General features: G+C 39.3%; 2 protein-coding genes across 9 annotated transcripts; one reads left to right on the top strand and one right to left on the bottom strand.

Annotated features, from left to right (window-relative positions):
- Nucleotides 1–238: 238 nt before the first annotated feature.
- Cbl (E3 ubiquitin-protein ligase CBL) lies at nucleotides 239–19,452 on the bottom strand. 5 transcript variants are annotated; one of them, XM_076321288.1, is made up of 8 exons: nucleotides 18,589–19,449; nucleotides 6,939–7,085; nucleotides 6,602–6,868; nucleotides 6,312–6,531; nucleotides 6,061–6,225; nucleotides 2,526–2,802; nucleotides 1,942–2,337; nucleotides 239–1,331 (listed from the first exon to the last, which is right to left on the bottom strand). In XM_076321288.1, the coding sequence occupies exons 1-8, from the start codon at nucleotides 19,152–19,154 to the stop codon at nucleotides 1,309–1,311; spliced, it is 2,061 nt and encodes a 686-aa protein (XP_076177403.1). In that variant the 5' UTR covers nucleotides 19,155–19,449; the 3' UTR covers nucleotides 239–1,308. The 5 variants fall into 5 exon arrangements, 4 of the variants coding, with proteins under 4 accessions (XP_076177403.1, XP_076177402.1, XP_076177404.1 ...); XM_076321287.1 differs by having other exon boundaries at nucleotides 1,747–2,337; nucleotides 18,589–19,447; XM_076321289.1 differs by lacking the exons at nucleotides 239–1,331; nucleotides 1,942–2,337 and adding an exon at nucleotides 3,687–3,720 and having other exon boundaries at nucleotides 2,637–2,802; nucleotides 18,589–19,452.
- Gtpx1 (glutathione peroxidase-like 1) lies at nucleotides 7,450–10,154 on the top strand. Of its 4 annotated transcripts, XM_076321299.1 has the most exons (6): nucleotides 7,500–7,574; nucleotides 7,873–7,973; nucleotides 9,237–9,339; nucleotides 9,415–9,524; nucleotides 9,604–9,695; nucleotides 9,788–10,154. In XM_076321299.1, exons 1-6 carry the CDS (start codon nucleotides 7,537–7,539, stop codon nucleotides 10,001–10,003), a joined length of 660 nt encoding a protein of 219 aa, XP_076177414.1. In that variant the 5' UTR covers nucleotides 7,500–7,536; the 3' UTR covers nucleotides 10,004–10,154. The 4 variants fall into 4 exon arrangements, with proteins under 4 accessions (XP_076177415.1, XP_076177417.1, XP_076177414.1 ...); XM_076321300.1 differs by lacking the exon at nucleotides 7,873–7,973 and having other exon boundaries at nucleotides 7,450–7,574; nucleotides 9,141–9,339; XM_076321302.1 differs by lacking the exon at nucleotides 7,873–7,973 and having other exon boundaries at nucleotides 7,458–7,574.
- Nucleotides 19,453–19,459: the final 7 nt, after the last annotated feature.

Here is a 19,459-nt window from a genome sequence, read left to right as displayed (position 1 = left end):
GCCGTTGAACGTGCACTAAAGTATATCTCGCAAGAGAAATTTGACGATTATGAGTATTTTTATTCTTGTGTTGTACTGTAAACCATTTCGATCGTAAGTTTCTCAAAGTAAACTATCATTTTATTGATTGATCGTTAACGTATACGTTGTGGCCCATAAATACATGGTTTACTCACAAGTTACTCCGTTTGTTTCAATTGCTTTTAAAATTTTCATTTTTATCAAACAACGTAAAATGTAATTTTTGTAGATTTTCTTTTTTTTTACTTTTTACATTTTTGTTTGAAAAGTGAGATATTAATTAATGGGTTTCGCTTCCTATGTATCAATATATTATTCGGTGCAGTCGAAGATTGTGTACGTACGTACGTTTAACATAAGTATCACATTCGATAAATACGCTAATCGCTACGCTCGATATAACAGAACAAAAATTACGTACGGACTCAGTTCTAGGAGGCCCGTGAATTTTCAAAGATATTTTCCTTGTTTCAGATTAAAGCGACTATTACATAAAGTATTACGCATGACTCGCTCGTAGTTAAAATCGATTTTACGTAGAAGTATCGTTTAAATATCATGTAAAAATTTAACCGATATTCCTTTTCTCGGAAAACGAATAACGAGAAAGAGGAGTATCGAAACAAGCGAATTATGTAAATCATCCAACGTGTTGTTAGTTTGGCCACTGTACACGTTACGTAGATGCATACGAGTTTTTTCTTTATAAATGTGTATTTAATTCCCATTTTAAGTATTCGAAAGAGAAATGTAATTACTCTATGCAAAAGATTAAGAGCTACGAAGGAAAGTGGTAAAACGATTCCGCACGCGTCGATCGCGGAAAACGAAATACTTTGTACTCGGCGGGCGCGAACTTCCTCGTGAAGTTCAACGTTTTATCACTCTTACTTACAATTAGCGCTTCGTCGCGCCTTGTCGCGATTTTAAGCAGTCTTCTTTTTTTATATGTGTTCGCTGTGTATGTGTGCGCGCGCATGTGTGCGTGTCCGTGTAAGGAAAAGATATAGTGTTTTGGGGCATCTTCCACAAAGATTGTTCAGTCATACAATGACATAAAAGAACCAATATGACATGTGCAAAAAGATTCGTGCTGTTGAGGTTTCGGGGCAAACCATGGAGAACACTGCCGGACTAATTTGACAGGTAATCCTCTTTGTCGATTTTCAAGGTGCTCGCAAGACAAAAATGTCTCAGCTGTGGAAACACCGGTTTTCCATACATTGAGGGCAACAAGTTCTACACATTTCATATGATGGTCGTGCAAAATGAGGCAAACATGGCCAGTTATGACCCTTCCGCATTCAATCCTGAAACAAAAAGAAAACCATTTGATTGGACTAATTTGTACATTTTTTGAAACAGTGAGACTTTTATCTTTTCTATCGCATCAACAAACTATTCTAGTTTAATGATATTTGTAAGTTTTGAAGGTCAATAATTGTACAAAAGATTTGTGCAGAATCTTAATATAGAACAGTTTCAAAAAATGATCCCAATAAAGTTTTACATACGATCACCCCATAATAACAATACCTATCCTTTGTAGATTCACTTATACAAATGTTTTTTCAGGAAAACGACATTTCATATTCACTAACATAGAGGAGTACAGGATTACTAATGAATAACAGAATTATGGACATATGGATACATCGTTGATCATTTTAGGAGGGTTCATATGGATTACTCAATAATCGTTTAGGCTTGCATTTTTATGCATACCTGGTCAAGACGATTTCGTGGCAAATTCGTGCAGTATGTCACAAGCCATTTCAAGATTGTTCCTAGTAATACCGAGCGCTCTAATCACAGCGTCTTGTGCAAATCCGAGAGCCGTCAGCTTGGTAATGTGTTCGACGTTGACGTTCTCGTATGCCGCGGTTTCTGGCTTAGCAGAACCGGTGGGATCGTCCTTACCTCTCATTAGAGCGGACAATCGAGCCGTATTCGCTTCCAGATTAATGTTCCTCACGACGTGCTGTCTCGTACCGGGTATCACGATTGTATTTTCGTAATGATGATCCTGTCTATTGTGTTCTTTGCTGGCCTTTGGTGGCCGTGGCACCGATAATGGTGGTGGAACCGGTGGCACGTTGTTGCTGGACGTCGTCTGACTCGACGTTGAGGACGCGCCACTGGAACGACTAGGTTTTTCAGGTAATGTCGGTGGTTGTGGTTGTCCTGCAGCGACGTGACTTCCTTGGGATCGACGAACGTGTGTTCTACCAACTGGAAACGGCGCCGGTGGTATCGGTGGCGCTGGAGATGGCGAAGAAGCGCGATGCAACATGTCATATCCTGCCTCGGAGTTCACTGACAAAATAAAATAGAAATTAGTACTGCAAGATGTTGGCGTTAAAAAATAATAATTCATTACATATTTTTACTCTTGTGCATACAATATTCGCATTCCGCTTCCTATTTTTGTTGTATTTTCTTTTCTTTCTTTTTCTTTTTGTTTTATAAAAATGTTCTATAGACTACTAGAAGTTAACACTCACTATTATTGTTTTGTTGATTGTCAGCGCTGGAGTTGAATACCGTGTTAATTGCCGGTAATGGCGGTGGCGGTGCATTCTCCTTTGGTACCGTCAAGTGACGACCGTTCCTGGAGTGACTATTCGGAGTGGGCGACGGAGAGGGTCGTCGAGGAGGTAGTGGTGGACTCGGCACGATTCTTCGCGTCGAAACCGGAGAATTTGTCGGACTGGAGTCTTCTTCTTCGTCCGAATCGTCGCATATCAATCCACAATGCCCGTTACACAGATCCATTATTTCCTAAAACATTGAGGGTAGCAGGAGATTGCATTAACTTCAATACTACTGTTCGACATAGAAAAGAGACCGGTCTCGTTCTACTCTAAGCTTTTAATTAATGCAACACAATGTGCGAATGCATGTACAGGGTGTTCACGTTATTATTCTCTCCTGGCTTCAAACGTTACGTGTCATATGTTATTAAATTGAACTTGGTTATTAAAAATTCTTTGCATATTTATCACTTATAAAAAAATTATGAAACTTTACTTATCCATTTATTTCATTTAAAATAATACAAAAATAGCGTAAACACCTTGTACAACGTTTTAATTTTGGTTTTAAACAGCATTAGGTTTCTTGATAAATAATTTTAGTAGAATAGATGCATTTTGTTCGGATAAAGTACAATTGAAACGAAACATATAAGTGAAAATGGCTCTCGACATTAGATGTCTATAAAACATAGACTTGATTAAGAACGAAGTTTATCGATAACTAACATTAATGATGAAGCAATCGCTTAAATTAGAAAAAATTATCCATTACAGAACTCGCGTCAATCGAATGCATTTATCCAAATGATAAAAAAAGTTCGTGGAAAAGATCAATGCAGGGTGATTAGCATAAAACGTATGAAGAGAATATGTTAAATAAATATTATTTGTTCTTACATGTACTAGATAAAATGAATGCAAAAATTGGTATGCTGCAAAATTAAATAACATGATGAACATTGAAATAATGAAAAAGAATTTTTTCAATATCCGAAACATTTATCAAGGAAACTGCTCGTAACGCTTCATGCGGATCACCCTGTATATGCGAGGAAACATCACACAATTAATAACGAGCATAGTTACAAAGCGTGAAAGCGGAGGGTCATAATGCATTTGTTCACTTACCTGCATTCAACAGCGACAAACCATTCTCCTTCGGCTATGTACATTACCGATTAGCGTTCGATCATGCAGCGGGCAGAGCAATGGACCCAGTAGGTAAACGTTATGAAAATAAAGGTATAAACGATCATGCGAACGATAATAACGATACACCTTGGTTCGGTTTGTGTCAATGTTCTCTGTTTGAAGGAACAGTGACCCACAAAGGGGCACGCAGAGCGAACTAAAAATCCAGCAAAATGGGGCGTGTGTGTATACATGTGCAGATGTAACTCTCGATGTAATGAGAATACAATTTTATTTTAAATGAAAGAAAACGAAAGGGAGAAAAAGAACGAATGAAACAAGTACTTCTCGGTTCCCTAATATTTTACAATGAGTAGGAGAAAATGTACGCTACAGAGTAATGTTTACGAAATATTTATTTTAGACCTCTATTTCGCTGCTGATATACACAGGCAGCGTGAACGGATCTGAACAGAATCAGGGATCGATCAGCAGCACTATTCATTGTACAAGTAACGCTAAATGGCTACACGTGAACGCAGTAGAAGTCTAATCTTTCATTTTTTCGAGTTTCTAATGATTCGGTGCTTACGTGGCTACGCTCAAAGAATTACTGATTCTCATTATTTAACTCGTTAACTGCCAATCTTAGATAAGCTAGACAAAATAATTTTTAGCTGCGATGAACGAGTGCGATTTTCTGTTTCAGCTCGTGCAATATGCGTTAATGCATACGGGGTTTGCGGTGTCTGTGTTAATAAAAAAAAAAATGATGCGTATACCAACAGCATCGATATTCGGTATGAAGTGCTCTACCTACATAATCATTGGTAATAAAAACCTTTTAAGACTTGCTTTATGCGTGAACGGAATAAATAATAAATATCTAAGGTAAAGAAAATAATAAACATCTTTGCCCTGGTAAAGATGTCGCATGTTATTACATTGTTCCTATCGCCAACAGGTACGTAATTAAGTCTAATAGAATACAAAAAAAAGAGAAAAACGACGAACGCGAATGTTCATCTATAGGCTACATAGCACTTGTTGCTCGATGTAAGCTACGCTATTTCTGTCGGAAGTAATCTACACTTTTATCTATTTATCATTTCAAGTACTATAAAAATTATCTTTTTTTTTTTATCTTTTATATGCTTTTATCATATCATTGCTGATACAAATATCAATAAAATACCGGTCAATCAAAGAGAGATTTAAACTTCTATAAAATAAAACAAACATAGGAATGAATCGTATTTAAATGAATTACAGCAGAAAGTGCAGTTGTTTGATGTGTTATTGATTTCCTATTTTGCAACATAAATGTATGAACGAATCGATTCTCTTTTGAAACTGCACGCTAACAAAATCCGACGTTACAAATTTCCTATTCTACGAATAGCGTGTACTCGTATACGTGGGCGAAGCTTCACTAACTTCACAGTCGTGTTATGCATTCAACTGCCAAGAAGACGCTCTGCCAGCTATATACATTAGTACATGCATTTAAAAGTAGATTCGTTTCTTAACCGATCGCGTGCAACAAGGATTTTACTCTATCGTACAAAAAGCGGATAATCCGTACGTAACTGGTGTCGTGAGTTACGTACAAGGTGTTCGACTACAATGTTATCTCTAAACATTATGTCGTTCGTAAAACGTATTGTTCCATTACTTTAAATAAATCGTTATACTCCAAGTACAACTAGTTACGTGTACGTTAAACGACACGGTGTTTCGCTTCGCGGGAGCATGAGTTATGAATGCAAACGCTCATAGTATATGAAACAAGAACGGATGAGTTGTACAATAAGCCCTGAACGGTGTAATGCAAAAAAGCAACCTACCTTAGGGTCTCCATAAATGCAAAGTTTCTTTACTTTTTTGGAAAAATCTTACTTATTTATAAATAAGTAATATAAAAACGTGTTAATACGAACACTTGTAAACTGCAAAAAACATTCATATTAATCGTTTGTCGAACTTTTAAACGTTTTTAAAAATGATTCTTTTAAGCCATTTTGCGTGTTCTTATGTACTTACGAAAAAGGTAATAGCAAACAAAAAATGGTGTAAATCGAACAAAGCTCACATAGAGACAAAAAAGTTGGTCCCTTTTTACATTGTTCACTTTTCGAACATTCACTTCAGTAAACTTCGACGTTATTACGTTCAAGCTTACGTACCTCGCGAGAGGTAACGAGTTCGATGATAATCCTATAAATGATATGACGTGACGATCGTATAAACTCGAAATCTCGTGTGAAATGCATGAAGCATTCTTTAAAAATGAGGCATGTTGCTGGGAGAAGTTGTTATACATAGAGCACATTTAATATAATGAGGGTAGGTGCTACTCCTAGTCGGATACCTCGGTGTCGGGGTCAAGATCCCGCGTGGGGGTCGATGCATTACTAACGGACGCTGAATGAGTTCCTGGTCGATGTGTTCTGCGAGGATCAAACGGATCAATTACTATCTGTTCAGTTCCTTTAATTTCAGCTCGGCAAAACGGACAACCCTGTCCCTCAGAATCCTGCAAAATCGTACGTCGTAAGTTTGTACTTCCGCAGAATTTCCTCGCTTGATGTACTTTTATGCGTCAGCTAAAATTAATGTTACCTGCCAAGCTGTGAGACACGGAGTACAAAGAAGATGACCACAAGGTTCTATCCTCACATCTTTGTCATTTTCTGCACAAATTTTACACAATTGGAATGTGCTACCCATTTCACAATATAGTTCATATTGTTCTGCGGTGACTTTTATGTGCTCCTCTGGAGTGGGCTGCACTGCCCATGTTAAGTCGGGATTTATGTTATGACCATCAGGATATAAGTAACTAAAAAGAATGTTAAAAGTTAGAAACCTTTAACACTCTGCTAATATTTTCTTACGCAGTATGTACTTACAAGCCTTCCCGATATCCATCAAGCAAGGCTTGACAAAGACTTTTATTGTGAGGTATAGTTTGAAGAATATCTCCATCAGACGTAACATAACCAATGGCCCACTGTCCTAACCTTGTGCAGCTTAATCGGAACACATAACTTCCAGGTCTGCAATACTTTTGTAAACGTGCCTTCACTTCATCATAAGTGAGGAAAGCTACATATCCAGGGTGAGTCACAGCCAGAATTTTCCAATTGCGTAAAAGCGTAGACCAAGGTTGAAATAACCTAAAAGAATGAAAAAAAAAATATCTCGGTAATTCTACAAAATAATCAATTTTTGTAGCTGTAATCTTACCTTGTAAATACATCAAACTCAAAGTTAGAGATGTAGTCATTGCACGTAAGATCTATTGTGGATTTCAGTGCCATAGCTTGTAGCACAGAACTAATCGGATGAACTTCATTCAACTTGTCTCTGAATACTTTCCATGGGACCAATGTACTAAAAACAAAAGCAAAAGTTATCTCCTGCTGATGCATTATACATGAATTGTAATATTTGTTTTTTTAATATACAATCATCCTTCTTGGAGGAAGATAATATATCAAATAAAAATAAAAAAGATTAAGAAATGGTTGCACAAAAAGGTGTAATCCATGTTCATAGCATGTACTAATTTAAAATAATGTTTACCTTAACATTAGAACGAGAACCTATTAATTAAAAGGTTAAATGTATTTAATAAAATATAGAATTTTTATCGAATTTAATGTCATATTCCTGCATTGAATCGCAATAATGAAAATAAAATGTCCAAGTCATTTTCTACTACAATAAAACTTCTTCTGTCGTCATATACAAGTATGTAAGTATTGCGTATGTATAGTCGACAGTCGCTAGTAGATTACAGTCGACTCATCAGTGCAAAAGCAGAGCTGCTAGTGTGTGGTTGATGTTTCTCTTGTTCCAACGTTTGTCGATATATCTTCGGTAAGATTCATTTGACTTCTATTGCAAGCAATCGTATCACATTATCATTGCATACATAAAGAAACGTAGGGCTTAAATTTGACATAGTTATCAATAAAACGTCAAGCGAACCGTGGAACCTAATAGTACCGTCTTTCTGAGGTTAGCTTAATGGACGACAGATGGCAATCAATTTCAAATTGCCATGAGCAAATATTCAAACGATGCAACGATTTTTTTGGGAATCAAATTAACATTCGATCTTTGATTTTCTTTTTACTTATTTCAAATTTCTCAGTGTTTGCACTAACAATTTCAGGGACACGATCGTATACATACAGCATACTGCACATCGAAGAATGCATTCTATAAAATTGGCACTGCCGGTGGGGTTTACATGGGTTATTCGAAGTTTTTCAGGCACGTAATTTAATAAGTTTGATACCTGTTCTCCCTTCTCCTGTTCTCTTCTGAGAACAAAATAACCATAGTGCGATTTTTTTATTTCAAGGATGACATTTAATACGGCAGTGACCCTTGCAAAGATCGAATTAATAGAGATGATTATTAACAATTGCATGAAACAGTGTTTTGTATCATAAATTCTTTTGTATAAAAAGATGCATAGTATTACTGTTTTGAAAGTGGTATTATTGTTTTCGATGCGTACAACATTCTCATTATATCTTAAGTTAGACTTATTCACTTTGAGAGAAATTTTTTCTACGAATGCGAAAATTTACGTTACGACAAAGCGTCTGTATCCATTCACACCATGGTCACTAAATACGTATACAAATGTGTACATAAGCAACGGCATACTACGGGGCCACTAGGGCGATAATGTGACTCAGAGGTTCTCAATCTATTTAATGTATTGACCCCTTTTTGAACATTTCAATTGTAGACTTCTCTCAACAGATATAAAATAAATATTGATCATAAATAATATGACCACACAAAACACTCAAATAGTAATTTTTATTAGATATAGCGATAAAAAAATATACATTACTACTTTTGTTATATTTAAAGCTTGACCACCGAACTACCGATACGTTAGTATCTAACGATTCTTAGATAAATGTTCTATCCTCTTAGAGATTGACAATTTATATAAAAGTAACACGAAAGCAATTTTTGAACGGTACGTATTAAATGCCACAGCATTGATACACGTAGTCGATATCGTAAAGCTCACACATACACCCATGGCAGAATAATCTGTACGCGACGCGTCATACATTAATTATGAAGAAGTTGCAAGTAATCGTTACATGAGTAAGGTTAGGGTTAAATTAACACGCATTGCTAACCTTCATATATTCATGAACGATCGTAACGAAGAAGTGTACAATGGTAAAATAGTAAACAGATTTTTTATTTAAAACTATAATCTAAAGATTAATCCGGGTTATAAATATGAAAAAGAATAAGAATTATGTTTTAACTTAAAAATAATTTTTTGTCAATCTGGTAATGATTAGCCTCGTTAACGATAATACCCAACAAGATGCTTATTTTAAACTTTTTATCAGTTCACTGACACGAATGTTTATCTTTCTATTGTATTTGTTGCGCTTCCAGAATTTTGAATCCATTATAAATACCTAAAACTTTAAAAAAAATTCTCCTCTGGTGGAGTATTTTCAACGCAATATTTTAAATATCGATTGATTCAAGTCGCGGCAGCAACCATGAGCGAAAACGAGAGTTGCAAGGAGCCTACATCTATTTATGATTTTACTGCCAAATCCATCAAGGGTGAAGAGGTTCCTCTGTCGAAGTAAATGACTTGCTAAGCTAGTTAATGTTCATAATTGATAAAAGATATATATCGTTAATATTATCGTATTTACAGATACAAAGGTCACGTATGTTTGATTGTAAACGTGGCGTCAAAATGCGGCCTCACTGCAACGAATTATAAAGAACTGAATGAATTATACGATGAATATGCCGACAAGCAAGGTACAATAAATCCAAACCTTTATTTTCTAAAATGCATATTAAAAGTTGTCGATTGATTACGGAAATTGTATATTTACAGGTTTACGAATTTTGGCTTTTCCTTGCAACCAGTTTAACGGACAAGAACCAGGAGGGAGCGATGAAATATGCAGTTTCGCCGATCGACAAAAGGTATTATAACGTTTTTATTAGTACGAAAAGTATAGACATTTATAGGTGGGCATAGAAATTTTTACTTAACGTAAATTTGGATTCTGCTCTAGGTCAAATTTGACTTGTTTGAGAAGATCAATGTGAACGGTGACAATGCACATCCCCTTTGGAAGTATCTGAAGAAAGAAAAAGGAGGAATCTTAGGCTCCTACATTAAATGGAACTTCACCAAGTTCATCGCCGACAAGGAAGGCAAAGTCGTGGAGAGACACGGTCCTAACGTAGACCCCAGTAAATTGAAGAGCCATCTTGAAAAATATTTCTAAGTGTTCTCAAATTATCTTTGATTTCGAAACGTTTAGTATATAGTAGACTTTGAAATCGAGAAACACTCATTTAAAACGTATCAATATTTTATACTCGTCCAATTGTAGATTCTAAATGTACAGCGTTAATATAACAAAGTTTTGTCTTTGAGTCTTCGTAATTACTGAAAGTTTGTACATACTTCCTATAGTACAGAAACACCACAGACTGCATTTCTATATACAAACGAACAATATTTGTTTTTTTTTTAAACGTATACCGATTAATACACAAATGTTTTATTACTGTATGTATAAACGACGAGTAATAAAAATGATGTGACATTCATACAAATTGAAATTTTTGTGCCTTAAAACTTTCAGTATTATTGCATCAAATCTTCCAGTATCACATTTGTTTCTTAAAGTCGCACGAGTCTACTCTTAACCCTATGCACTCGAGAAGTGACTCTCTCGCTCACCACTTGATTTGATGCAGTAACTCGAGAGGTGACTCTCGGTCACCACTAGGTTTGACGCGTAAGTCGAGCGGTGATCATTTTTATTTAAGTTTGATTTCTTTGAAACTCGAAGCGTTTAGCTGCAATGCAGCTAAAGGAGAAGAGGAGGAATTGGATACATCAAATATGTGCCAAATCGTCTCGAGTTGCTTGTAGGGCCCAATGAAGAAGGACTCAAGAGCAAATAATTAATATTTTTACATTTGCGAAGTCCAGGAGACATCTAAGTACTCCCTATTAGATGCCTCGCCCTGATAACACTTCCACGAGTCTCGCCTAGAGGCCTTAGTAAAAGAAAATTCGCGTCACTTATAGAATGATTCGATATATCATGTCAACGAAGAACCGTTTTTGTTCCGCGGGCGTTGAAAGGATCGCGGGACAATTAAAGTGAGCCATATAAAAGGCACTAATGATGTTAAAAATAGGCTTGGTCACGAGCGTACGTAAACGCCGGGCGAAAGTAAGCCTGCGGCACCCATTACTACCATGAAAAAAAAAGACAATGGTCGGTACGTCAGAGAAATCTATAATCACAATGCGCTTTTAAGACACAGGATTTGCTTTAGCGAGTCGTACCGCATTTACTTTTTTTCGTTCCCGAAAGGGGACAGTTCGTTGGTGTAATATCCGGGAAGTAGGCTGGGTGAATCGCATCCTTTCCCAGCCAAATTCCTCCAGTTTCCACAATGTCTATTTCGCGACATGTGATCACCTGTTGTCCCGACTAAAGAAAACTTCCGTCGAGCATAGCTGTCCGTTTTATTTTTACTGCAATCAATCCAGATGTTCACAATAGACCGTTCAATTTCAGTACTTCAATGAGTTTAGGGTACACCTAACCCAGACCTTTCGATGAACTGTGAATAATCATATAAAAAATTATGAAAAAGATTGGTTGTTATCTTTTACAGAATGTCGATCATTCTGAGATTATACGTTGCGATTTTATCATTGCCTCGTTAACTCGTATCGTTAATTTTTACGAACTGCATACACTGGTGTAAAAGATAGAATTACATTTTGCTCTAAAGACACTCCAATATTTATTGGAGACTATTCGCACGGTATACTCGTTTTTTCAATGTTTTCTAAGTATCGATAGCGAAATGATTTGCATCAAGTTTCCGAGCCCGTCCATGAAAGTTTGTTCGACGAATAGTTCTCGACAAACGTCTCCACAGATCCTGTCAGAAAATACACGTTACTTACGAGACGACCCGATATACACGCATTTGTCTCGCAGCGCATCCCAACAGTGTCAGAAATTAATTCGACGTTCTCCGCTCGAAAAATGGGTCGATGCATTTCAGGCGCATTCGAGTAACACGATGACATAATTACAGACCATCGTGTCCCGTGTGAGAGCAGGTCAAGGATGAAAGGCGAACACTCGACCTACCGCGAAATATTTCTCTCTCCTTCGTTTTCTTGTGTGTTTAACGCTTTAGCGCCGGATGACGTATTGCTACGTCTTTTCGTTTCCGAAAAGCTGAACGACATCTCCCGGTGTTCGGTCCTGCACGGTCGAACGCGGCTCTGAGAAACGAGCTTCGATTATAGCCAAGAGGGCACGGTGATGCGTGAAAATTCATATTTAGAAGAAAGTAGGCACCCCGTTTGGAATCCGGGTAACGGGAGGCAGGATAGAAAGAGAAGAAAAGAGACTAGAACTCGGCGAGGCGCGTGTCCTTCCTGAATTTCAATCCTGAGCCGCTTTACGTCACCGTTAAACTGGGTCACGTCCTCTATTGCAGGAGTACCCCGTGACTCGGAATTGAATGTTCTGCGATATATCTGTACGTACGCGCATGTATATATATACATACATATATATAAGTATGTATATACATATATACATATACATATGTATATATGCATAGACGGCGCGTGGCTAATGTACAAAACGAAGCTGAGAGATACTAACGCTATAATTAGTCGTCCTTGCTTGCCGACTGATCCGAGGCTCGCCTCCATTCATAGATCGCCGCTTTTCCAACGCACCGACATCGTCTTCCATGCGTTCGTTGGTTTGCCGCTCGCGCGACGTCGATTGGAAATCAAGAACCGACCGTAACATTGAATTTTTCTTTTCATATTTTATACTCTTCGACGCGAAACCAAACACCCTGCCCGCGCTGAGCTGCCAAAATGCAAAATTTGTATCCAGATTCAGGTACACGGCTATACGAGAACTTTTTTCCTCCAAGTACTCGAACAGTTCGACTATCGTTTCACCGGAAATAGTAGTTTGCTGTACAGGTTTCACGATACACGAAATCGCTCGATGCAACCCGGAACTTTTGAAACGCTTTTGTTTTCGTGCCTTCGGAAGGAAGGTTTATTGCTGTAACGCTTCTAACTATCGATGACTAGATGCAATTACGCAATATTACAGCGAAAATACATCCGTGCAAAATGTCAGTGGAACGGCTGGAGCTGCGTTTCAAGGATGCCCCGTTCGTTTCAAAGGTTCCACGTGCTCGTGTGAATCTGTGAGACTACTCCCTCGACGATGCCTACCGTTAACCGCATTATCGACATTATATCGAACATTGTCGTCGCTCGACCGAGCCAAAGATGCTTTTAACGACACGCAGAGAACTACAGCGCGTGCAAGCTAACCAACGTCCGCGGAACGTGAACTCTTCGAACACTTTTCCGCAACCGGAGATACAAATGATGATTTCCGAAGGACTCGCTTGTTCCGATCTCCAAACGGAGAAACGGAGTACTTGTTACGCAATTAATCGAAAAGGGTTCGCTTCCATAGAATTTCGAACGCTACGTGCCCCGTTATTCTCGACCCATGAGACGTGCGCTCGCATACTCTACGATCTACAGAAATCCATTGACGGAATCGCGTAAAGTCGAACGAAGTTTTCCCAATTACAAACCGTGCGGTTCGAGAATATCCGTGGATTACTTAGTTCGTGGTAGTTAACATCGGTAGTGGTATCGACGTAAAATTCGAACCGTAGATACGATACGATTTTAATCGAAGATAGCGATCGTTGATTACGAGCGAGTCTGAGGTAGAACCTCGTGTTCCGATAAACGTGGACGGAGGATACTCGCGTAGCGCGCGGTTGGTCTACGCGCGGCTACGACGATTCGTACAATTCGCTCGTTTAATTCGCTTTAATCGCGACGTCACGTCCCCTTCCTTCCGCTTCGGCTCCACGTCCGGATGCGAGCTTAACTCGCCGACTGCCAACGGGGGCAGGTTTTTCGTCGTAACTCTTCAGACACGGATAGCTGATAGACATCGGGCCGCCTATCAATGGCGTTCAACCCCCGCCGACTGGAATTAATATACCGAAAGTAACCTCCGGAATGAATTCGCCTTCCAGACAGCCAATACTCCCACTCGCATGAAATATCGATCCTACGGCAAAAGTGTACGACTTCTTTATCCCTTCCGTGGAGATTTACCGTTTAAAAGAAAAACGAAGCCGATCCGATACACCACGGGGCCAGAATTGAATTTTTGATGATCAACGTGTAATTAGGATTTTATCGAGCAGGAACACGAAATTATTTCGGTTATCTTTATCTTAATCCGGTGTTTTTCTATTCTTGTTTCCGTAACGGTTTCCCAGATGTAATCGGAAAGTATCGGTACACTACCAGTATTTTGTATTTCGGTATAAGTCTCCGGTTTAAAACCCGGTTTCATTCAAAAAGCATTCGTCCGGGTCGTGACCTTCATTTGTGAGTAAAACTCGCTTTGATAGGATCGAGCCGTGTACTCGTTTCGACTAATTATACATAGTGCTTCGTTATTAGTCGACATAATTTCAAGGGTGATACAAGCGTACGAAAAAGTTCGTGTAAATATAGAATACCGTTTGACTACGGTTTTGGTAAATTTCAACGACACACATTTCACAGCAACATATTGCGTCCGCGTCGTTTCTGAGACATCAGAGCTTAACACCTGATACCCGATATCTCGAGAATAAACGGCGCCGTGATCTTGTACAACACACCGACGACTACGTGCACTCGAAACGGAATTTAAAATATATCGATCACCTCACGGTCCGCCGTGGGTCGAATTAACGGTCTTGTTTTAGGCCGGATGCGGTAATTCGGTGATTCAGGGACGCCCCGCTACGAAAACGCTTGATACACCGACGGTTGAGATACAGGGTGTCCCGCGATTTACGGTACAGACTAAAAATCTGCGGATTTCTCGTACACGAATTAATCGGCAACGTGGAACGAAATTCGTTTATCGTTGCACAAATTATATCGATGAACTTTACGGTGGAACTGTTATTTTCTTTAAAATTCGAATTTATTCGAATTAAATTTGAAGTACTGTTCGAAGTATTTATTTTTTAAATCGACCTATTGAGAAATATGTATATATTTAATAGAAAAAGAAAAAAAAACGATGACGTTGAAACATCGTGAGAAGAAAGCTCTCAGAAAAAATATTTTCTTTCGTTTAATTTTTTATTACCATGTTCGCGAATTTTGGTAATTTTTCTCGTATACAACGGAGATAGTTACGCGTTCCCGTTAGAACGGTCCACCCTGTATTTACCGGAGGAAGAAAAGACACGTTAATGAAATAATCGTAGGAGACAAGAAACCGGAATGCTCAACCTCGTTGAATTCCATTCTGCCTCACCACTTTTTTCTCATACGGCTTTCCCAGCCCACATCCGGATATCGTTATACGTATCGTGAAGAGAGGAGAAGATTCTGCCCCCAGCTCCGCGCAGCGCAAAGTACGATCCTTCACAGCTATACCGGTGCTCCACTACAACGATCCGCTCTATGCGTCGGATAGATGACTTCGGTCTCCTTTTCGATAAAAGCTCACCCCTTGCCACCGGCTTCCGGTACACTCATCACTGAAAACATCCATTAGCGAGCGAGCTGACGGTCGCGGACGTGTTCCACACTAAACGTGAATTTAAATTCGTTTCACCGGCAAGTCACGAAATGATCGTCGATGTGACAAAAAAAAAGAAAACATCGGTCCGTTTAAATCGTATTACGCGGGAAAACTACGCCTTAGAGAAAGCGATATTGTATCTCCTCGATGAGAAGGTCGAATAAGATTATAGCGTACCGCTGATTTTTTCGAGTTATCGCGTAAGCGCAACAACGATAACTATATATTATTTCCGGTGAAATAATTCCAATCGAAGCTTACGTTTATCTTATCGCTGGAGAATTAAAGACGCCGTAAATCCGGGTGTTATGCACGATTAAAGAATGCAAGCGTTGCGTGTACGGCTGTGTACGTGTATATGGTTGGCCGGATGTCCGCGGATTATTTGACCGGAAACTGAAAGTTCACACATCGGCGTAATCGAGTCGGCTCGCCGCATGTTAATCGTGCTGCAATCGCCTGCATCCTACCATGCCAAACAGGAATGGTTCTCCGATAATACTCTACTTCTGGTTAACCTTCTTCGAAGAACGCGTGGGCTCGTTACTCCTTACGAAGAAATAAAATGGGTTCGAAAAGTTACAAAATAATTTAACGATCTTTAACTTTCCCTATAAAATTAACGACGAGGTATTGTTCACTGTAAATTCAACGCGAGCTGTGAGGTTCCAACCGTGCAAAAAAATATAATCGATTTATTTATTCAATGTACGACAAGATCATTTGTCCAGAGTTGCTCGAAAGTGTCCCTGTCTCTTTGGAAATAGGGAAATCCGTTCTTCCTTTCAGACCGATGGTGTACAGAACAAAGCTTGGTCATAGTGACCCGGTTAATGGAATCTGCAATTTAGCAAATAGCCTTAGTCGCGACGTTGATTTTTTCTCGGTTTCAATGAATCCATTTAGATTGGTAAAGCAGTGATTGACGTATACATGAATGTATTTATTGTAACAAACTACAGGTGGATATTAATTTGATTATACTGTAGAACTAATATGTATTTCACGGCTCAAATAAATAAATAAATAAATAAATAAATAAATACAGAGCTACGTGACGCATACAGACGTTTAAGGTTCCACGGGTTTAATATAACCGATTCCCCGGGACGCATAAAGTATTAATATTTTATCGTTTCCCAGGAAGCTTATTCTATTTTCAACCATTTTCTAATTTCACCGACAGGAACGTTTCAAAGTAGATTAATTGCTATCAAATGCTATCAAAGTAGAACCTCCGTCATCCGAACTCGTAACGAGATACAAGTGTTCGGCAAGTGTCTAGTAGTAGACAGAGCTTCACTTTTTTTATTCTTAAACATGCGTTAATCATTTTCTGGAAATTAATTTTTTTTTTAAGAGACACCTTTGAAAAAGTTTGGAAACCCCTAAGTCTGTCCGAACAATATTTATCGAAGTCGAATCCTGAACTTTATACACGGAAATATACCTATTGGTTAGTGTGATTGCTTTTTTCAAACGGACCGATAATGTTTACTTTCGGCGAGTTATTTTAGTTCCGACCAATCGAGAAAAGGAAAGATGACGCGTTTCCGTTCGGCGGTATCGGAAACGGCCCGCGACGCAAACCGATAAAAACACGTCTGTGATTTCATTAGAAACGTCGACGGGCGAACAGTTACCGGCTGTATTAGCGCAAAGCTGCTTCCGGTATAATCAGAATTCCATTTATACCTCGTTACGAAACGTCGAACCGTGTAAATCGTCAAGACAAACCGTTACCGACCATTGTCGGTCGGTCGGTCGGTTACTGTCCATTGGTCGCGACTCGAGTATCGTAAGCGCGGAAAAAGAAGGAAATCCTCTCACGATTTCAGGAATGCAGGAACACATCCAATAACGAAAGAATTTCACGATTGCATTAAAGAGAAGGGATGATGATGATGATGGTGGTGGTTTTGTTTAGTGTCGTTTTACAAAACGATACGCACACCTACTTTTACTGGAATACGTCATGACGCGGCGCTGCTCGGCTACGTGCCGCCGCGTAGCGATTTATCAGTCGGTATAAATAAACGGCGAGAGCAGTTCGAGCCAATTCATGAATGACTGACTGCCGCTACATGGTTTGCCCGCGAAAGATCCTCGCAATTTGTCGGGATGCTAGTAGATTTGACAGAATACTTGAAATCCGAGCCAAATTGAACTCATTCTATCTGATGTAACCGCATACGTGGTCAATCGTGCACGTCTATTGTCGAATATTAAAAAACGGAGTAAATAATCTGATTTTCCAAGTATACACAAATAATTCCACTTAAAACGTCTGATACGCGCAAACATTGCCCGCACACACGAGCTTCGTATCGCGAGTAAACTTTAAACGAATTAACGTTATCGTCAAAGGAAACAATCTTATATCCCGGTGACCTATCGTGTGCGTATTCTTACACATTTTACTCGTAAATAATAAAACCAACTGCGAGTCCTTGGCGTGACATAGTGAATTTATTACGAAAACAATAGAATGAAAAAATGCTTTTCATACCTCGGCACATACGAGAAAACAGGTTGCATGTAAAAGGTTTTCCAAAGTAGATGGAACTATACGAAAAATTGAAAATGTAGAATTTATAACTTTGATGTATTCTATAAAGTTTTTTTTAATAAATTTCAGCTATAAAGGTAAAGATGATTCATCGTACTGAACTACACAAAATAAGAAAGAATTGTTATTGCGCCAATGAACAAATAAAAGTTGAACATAAAGATAAGATAGACATATGTTCAACAAGATAACGAAAATGACGATAAGATCGTAACAATTGCTGTGCTAGTTCATAATTCTTAAAAACTTTTCTTTAATAAATCTTGGCATTGCCTATTTTGGGGCACCCTGTATATCGGTTCGCGCGTGAAAAAGGACACTTCCGGCCGACGAAATACATTTCGCGTACGCCGTCAGTTGCACACGAGCCGACACGTCCCGGTTTTCGGTTACGCGATAGGTAATGTCAATATCAATGAGACGCGCAGCCGTTTTTAGGTTAGGTGTGCGCACGTGCGAGCTTACAGCGCGCGTTTATTATTCGTTTTTACGCACACGTCAGGGTCGCGAGGCACACGCGGCGGACAGGTGTGTCCTGTTTACATGATCGAGAGGATGAAAGAATAGAAGAGGAGGAAATTGATTGTTGACTCAAGGTACGCACCTGATTCCAAAGCTATCTTTCCAGAACTCGGCCGCATCCGCTTTCGTGATACGGAACTTGTGTCCGGCGAACACACCGGTGGGAAAGATGGCCTTCAATTCGGATAACATGTGGCTAAAGACAAGGCTGAGCTTCGTTAGATTTCTACGATAATGGGAAGTCTCGTCGAACATCTTCTCCTTGCCTTCTTTGAACAACTTGATCGCTTGCTTGCACTTTCTCATAAGGTTGTTGATGAACACACAGAAGTGCTCGTTGCTGTGCAACATCTGCATCCTGCCCTCGTATTTACTGTATATCAGTCTGAGCCGCTGATACGTGTCGGGCAGAATGTCGAGGATGAACGGCGGCGAATTTTTCAGATTCATTCGCTGATGTTGACAGAGTTTAACCACCTTATCCATCAACTTCCAGGTCTTATCTAACATTCGCTTGTCGGTCGACAGTTTTGGCAGTGTCATAGGGTCGGCGAAGCGACCGTGAAGCTTCTGGAAAATTGAACCTATGTGCACGGTTCGCGTACGACTGCTGTGTCCTCCCGACGACATCTTGACGTGCGCGTGCATATCCCTCCGAACACCGGGACTCCCTGGAGGTGGTGCTCGCCTTCAACACGAGTCCCCGCGCACTCTTGCACTTACACCTTCGAAAATCACCACCGACAAGCCTCGCTTAGGTTAGCCTGGTCTGCACTCACGCGATACGATATACCGCATTTCCCTTTAGCGAGACGCGTCCACTACCTCGACGACGTTCTCACGAAGTCGCGGCCACGAGATGTACCATAACGTTACGCGATACCGCATCCTAGTCTTGCTACACCGTACTGACAACAACGGGCAGCCACAACGAATCGACACTGACACGACCA

The sequence above is a fragment of the Ptiloglossa arizonensis genome, chromosome 10 (assembly GCF_051014685.1).
Source record: "Ptiloglossa arizonensis isolate GNS036 chromosome 10, iyPtiAriz1_principal, whole genome shotgun sequence".
Taxonomy (NCBI): Eukaryota; Metazoa; Arthropoda; class Insecta; order Hymenoptera; family Colletidae; genus Ptiloglossa; species Ptiloglossa arizonensis.
This window is presented reverse-complemented; position numbering and strand designations above follow the sequence as displayed.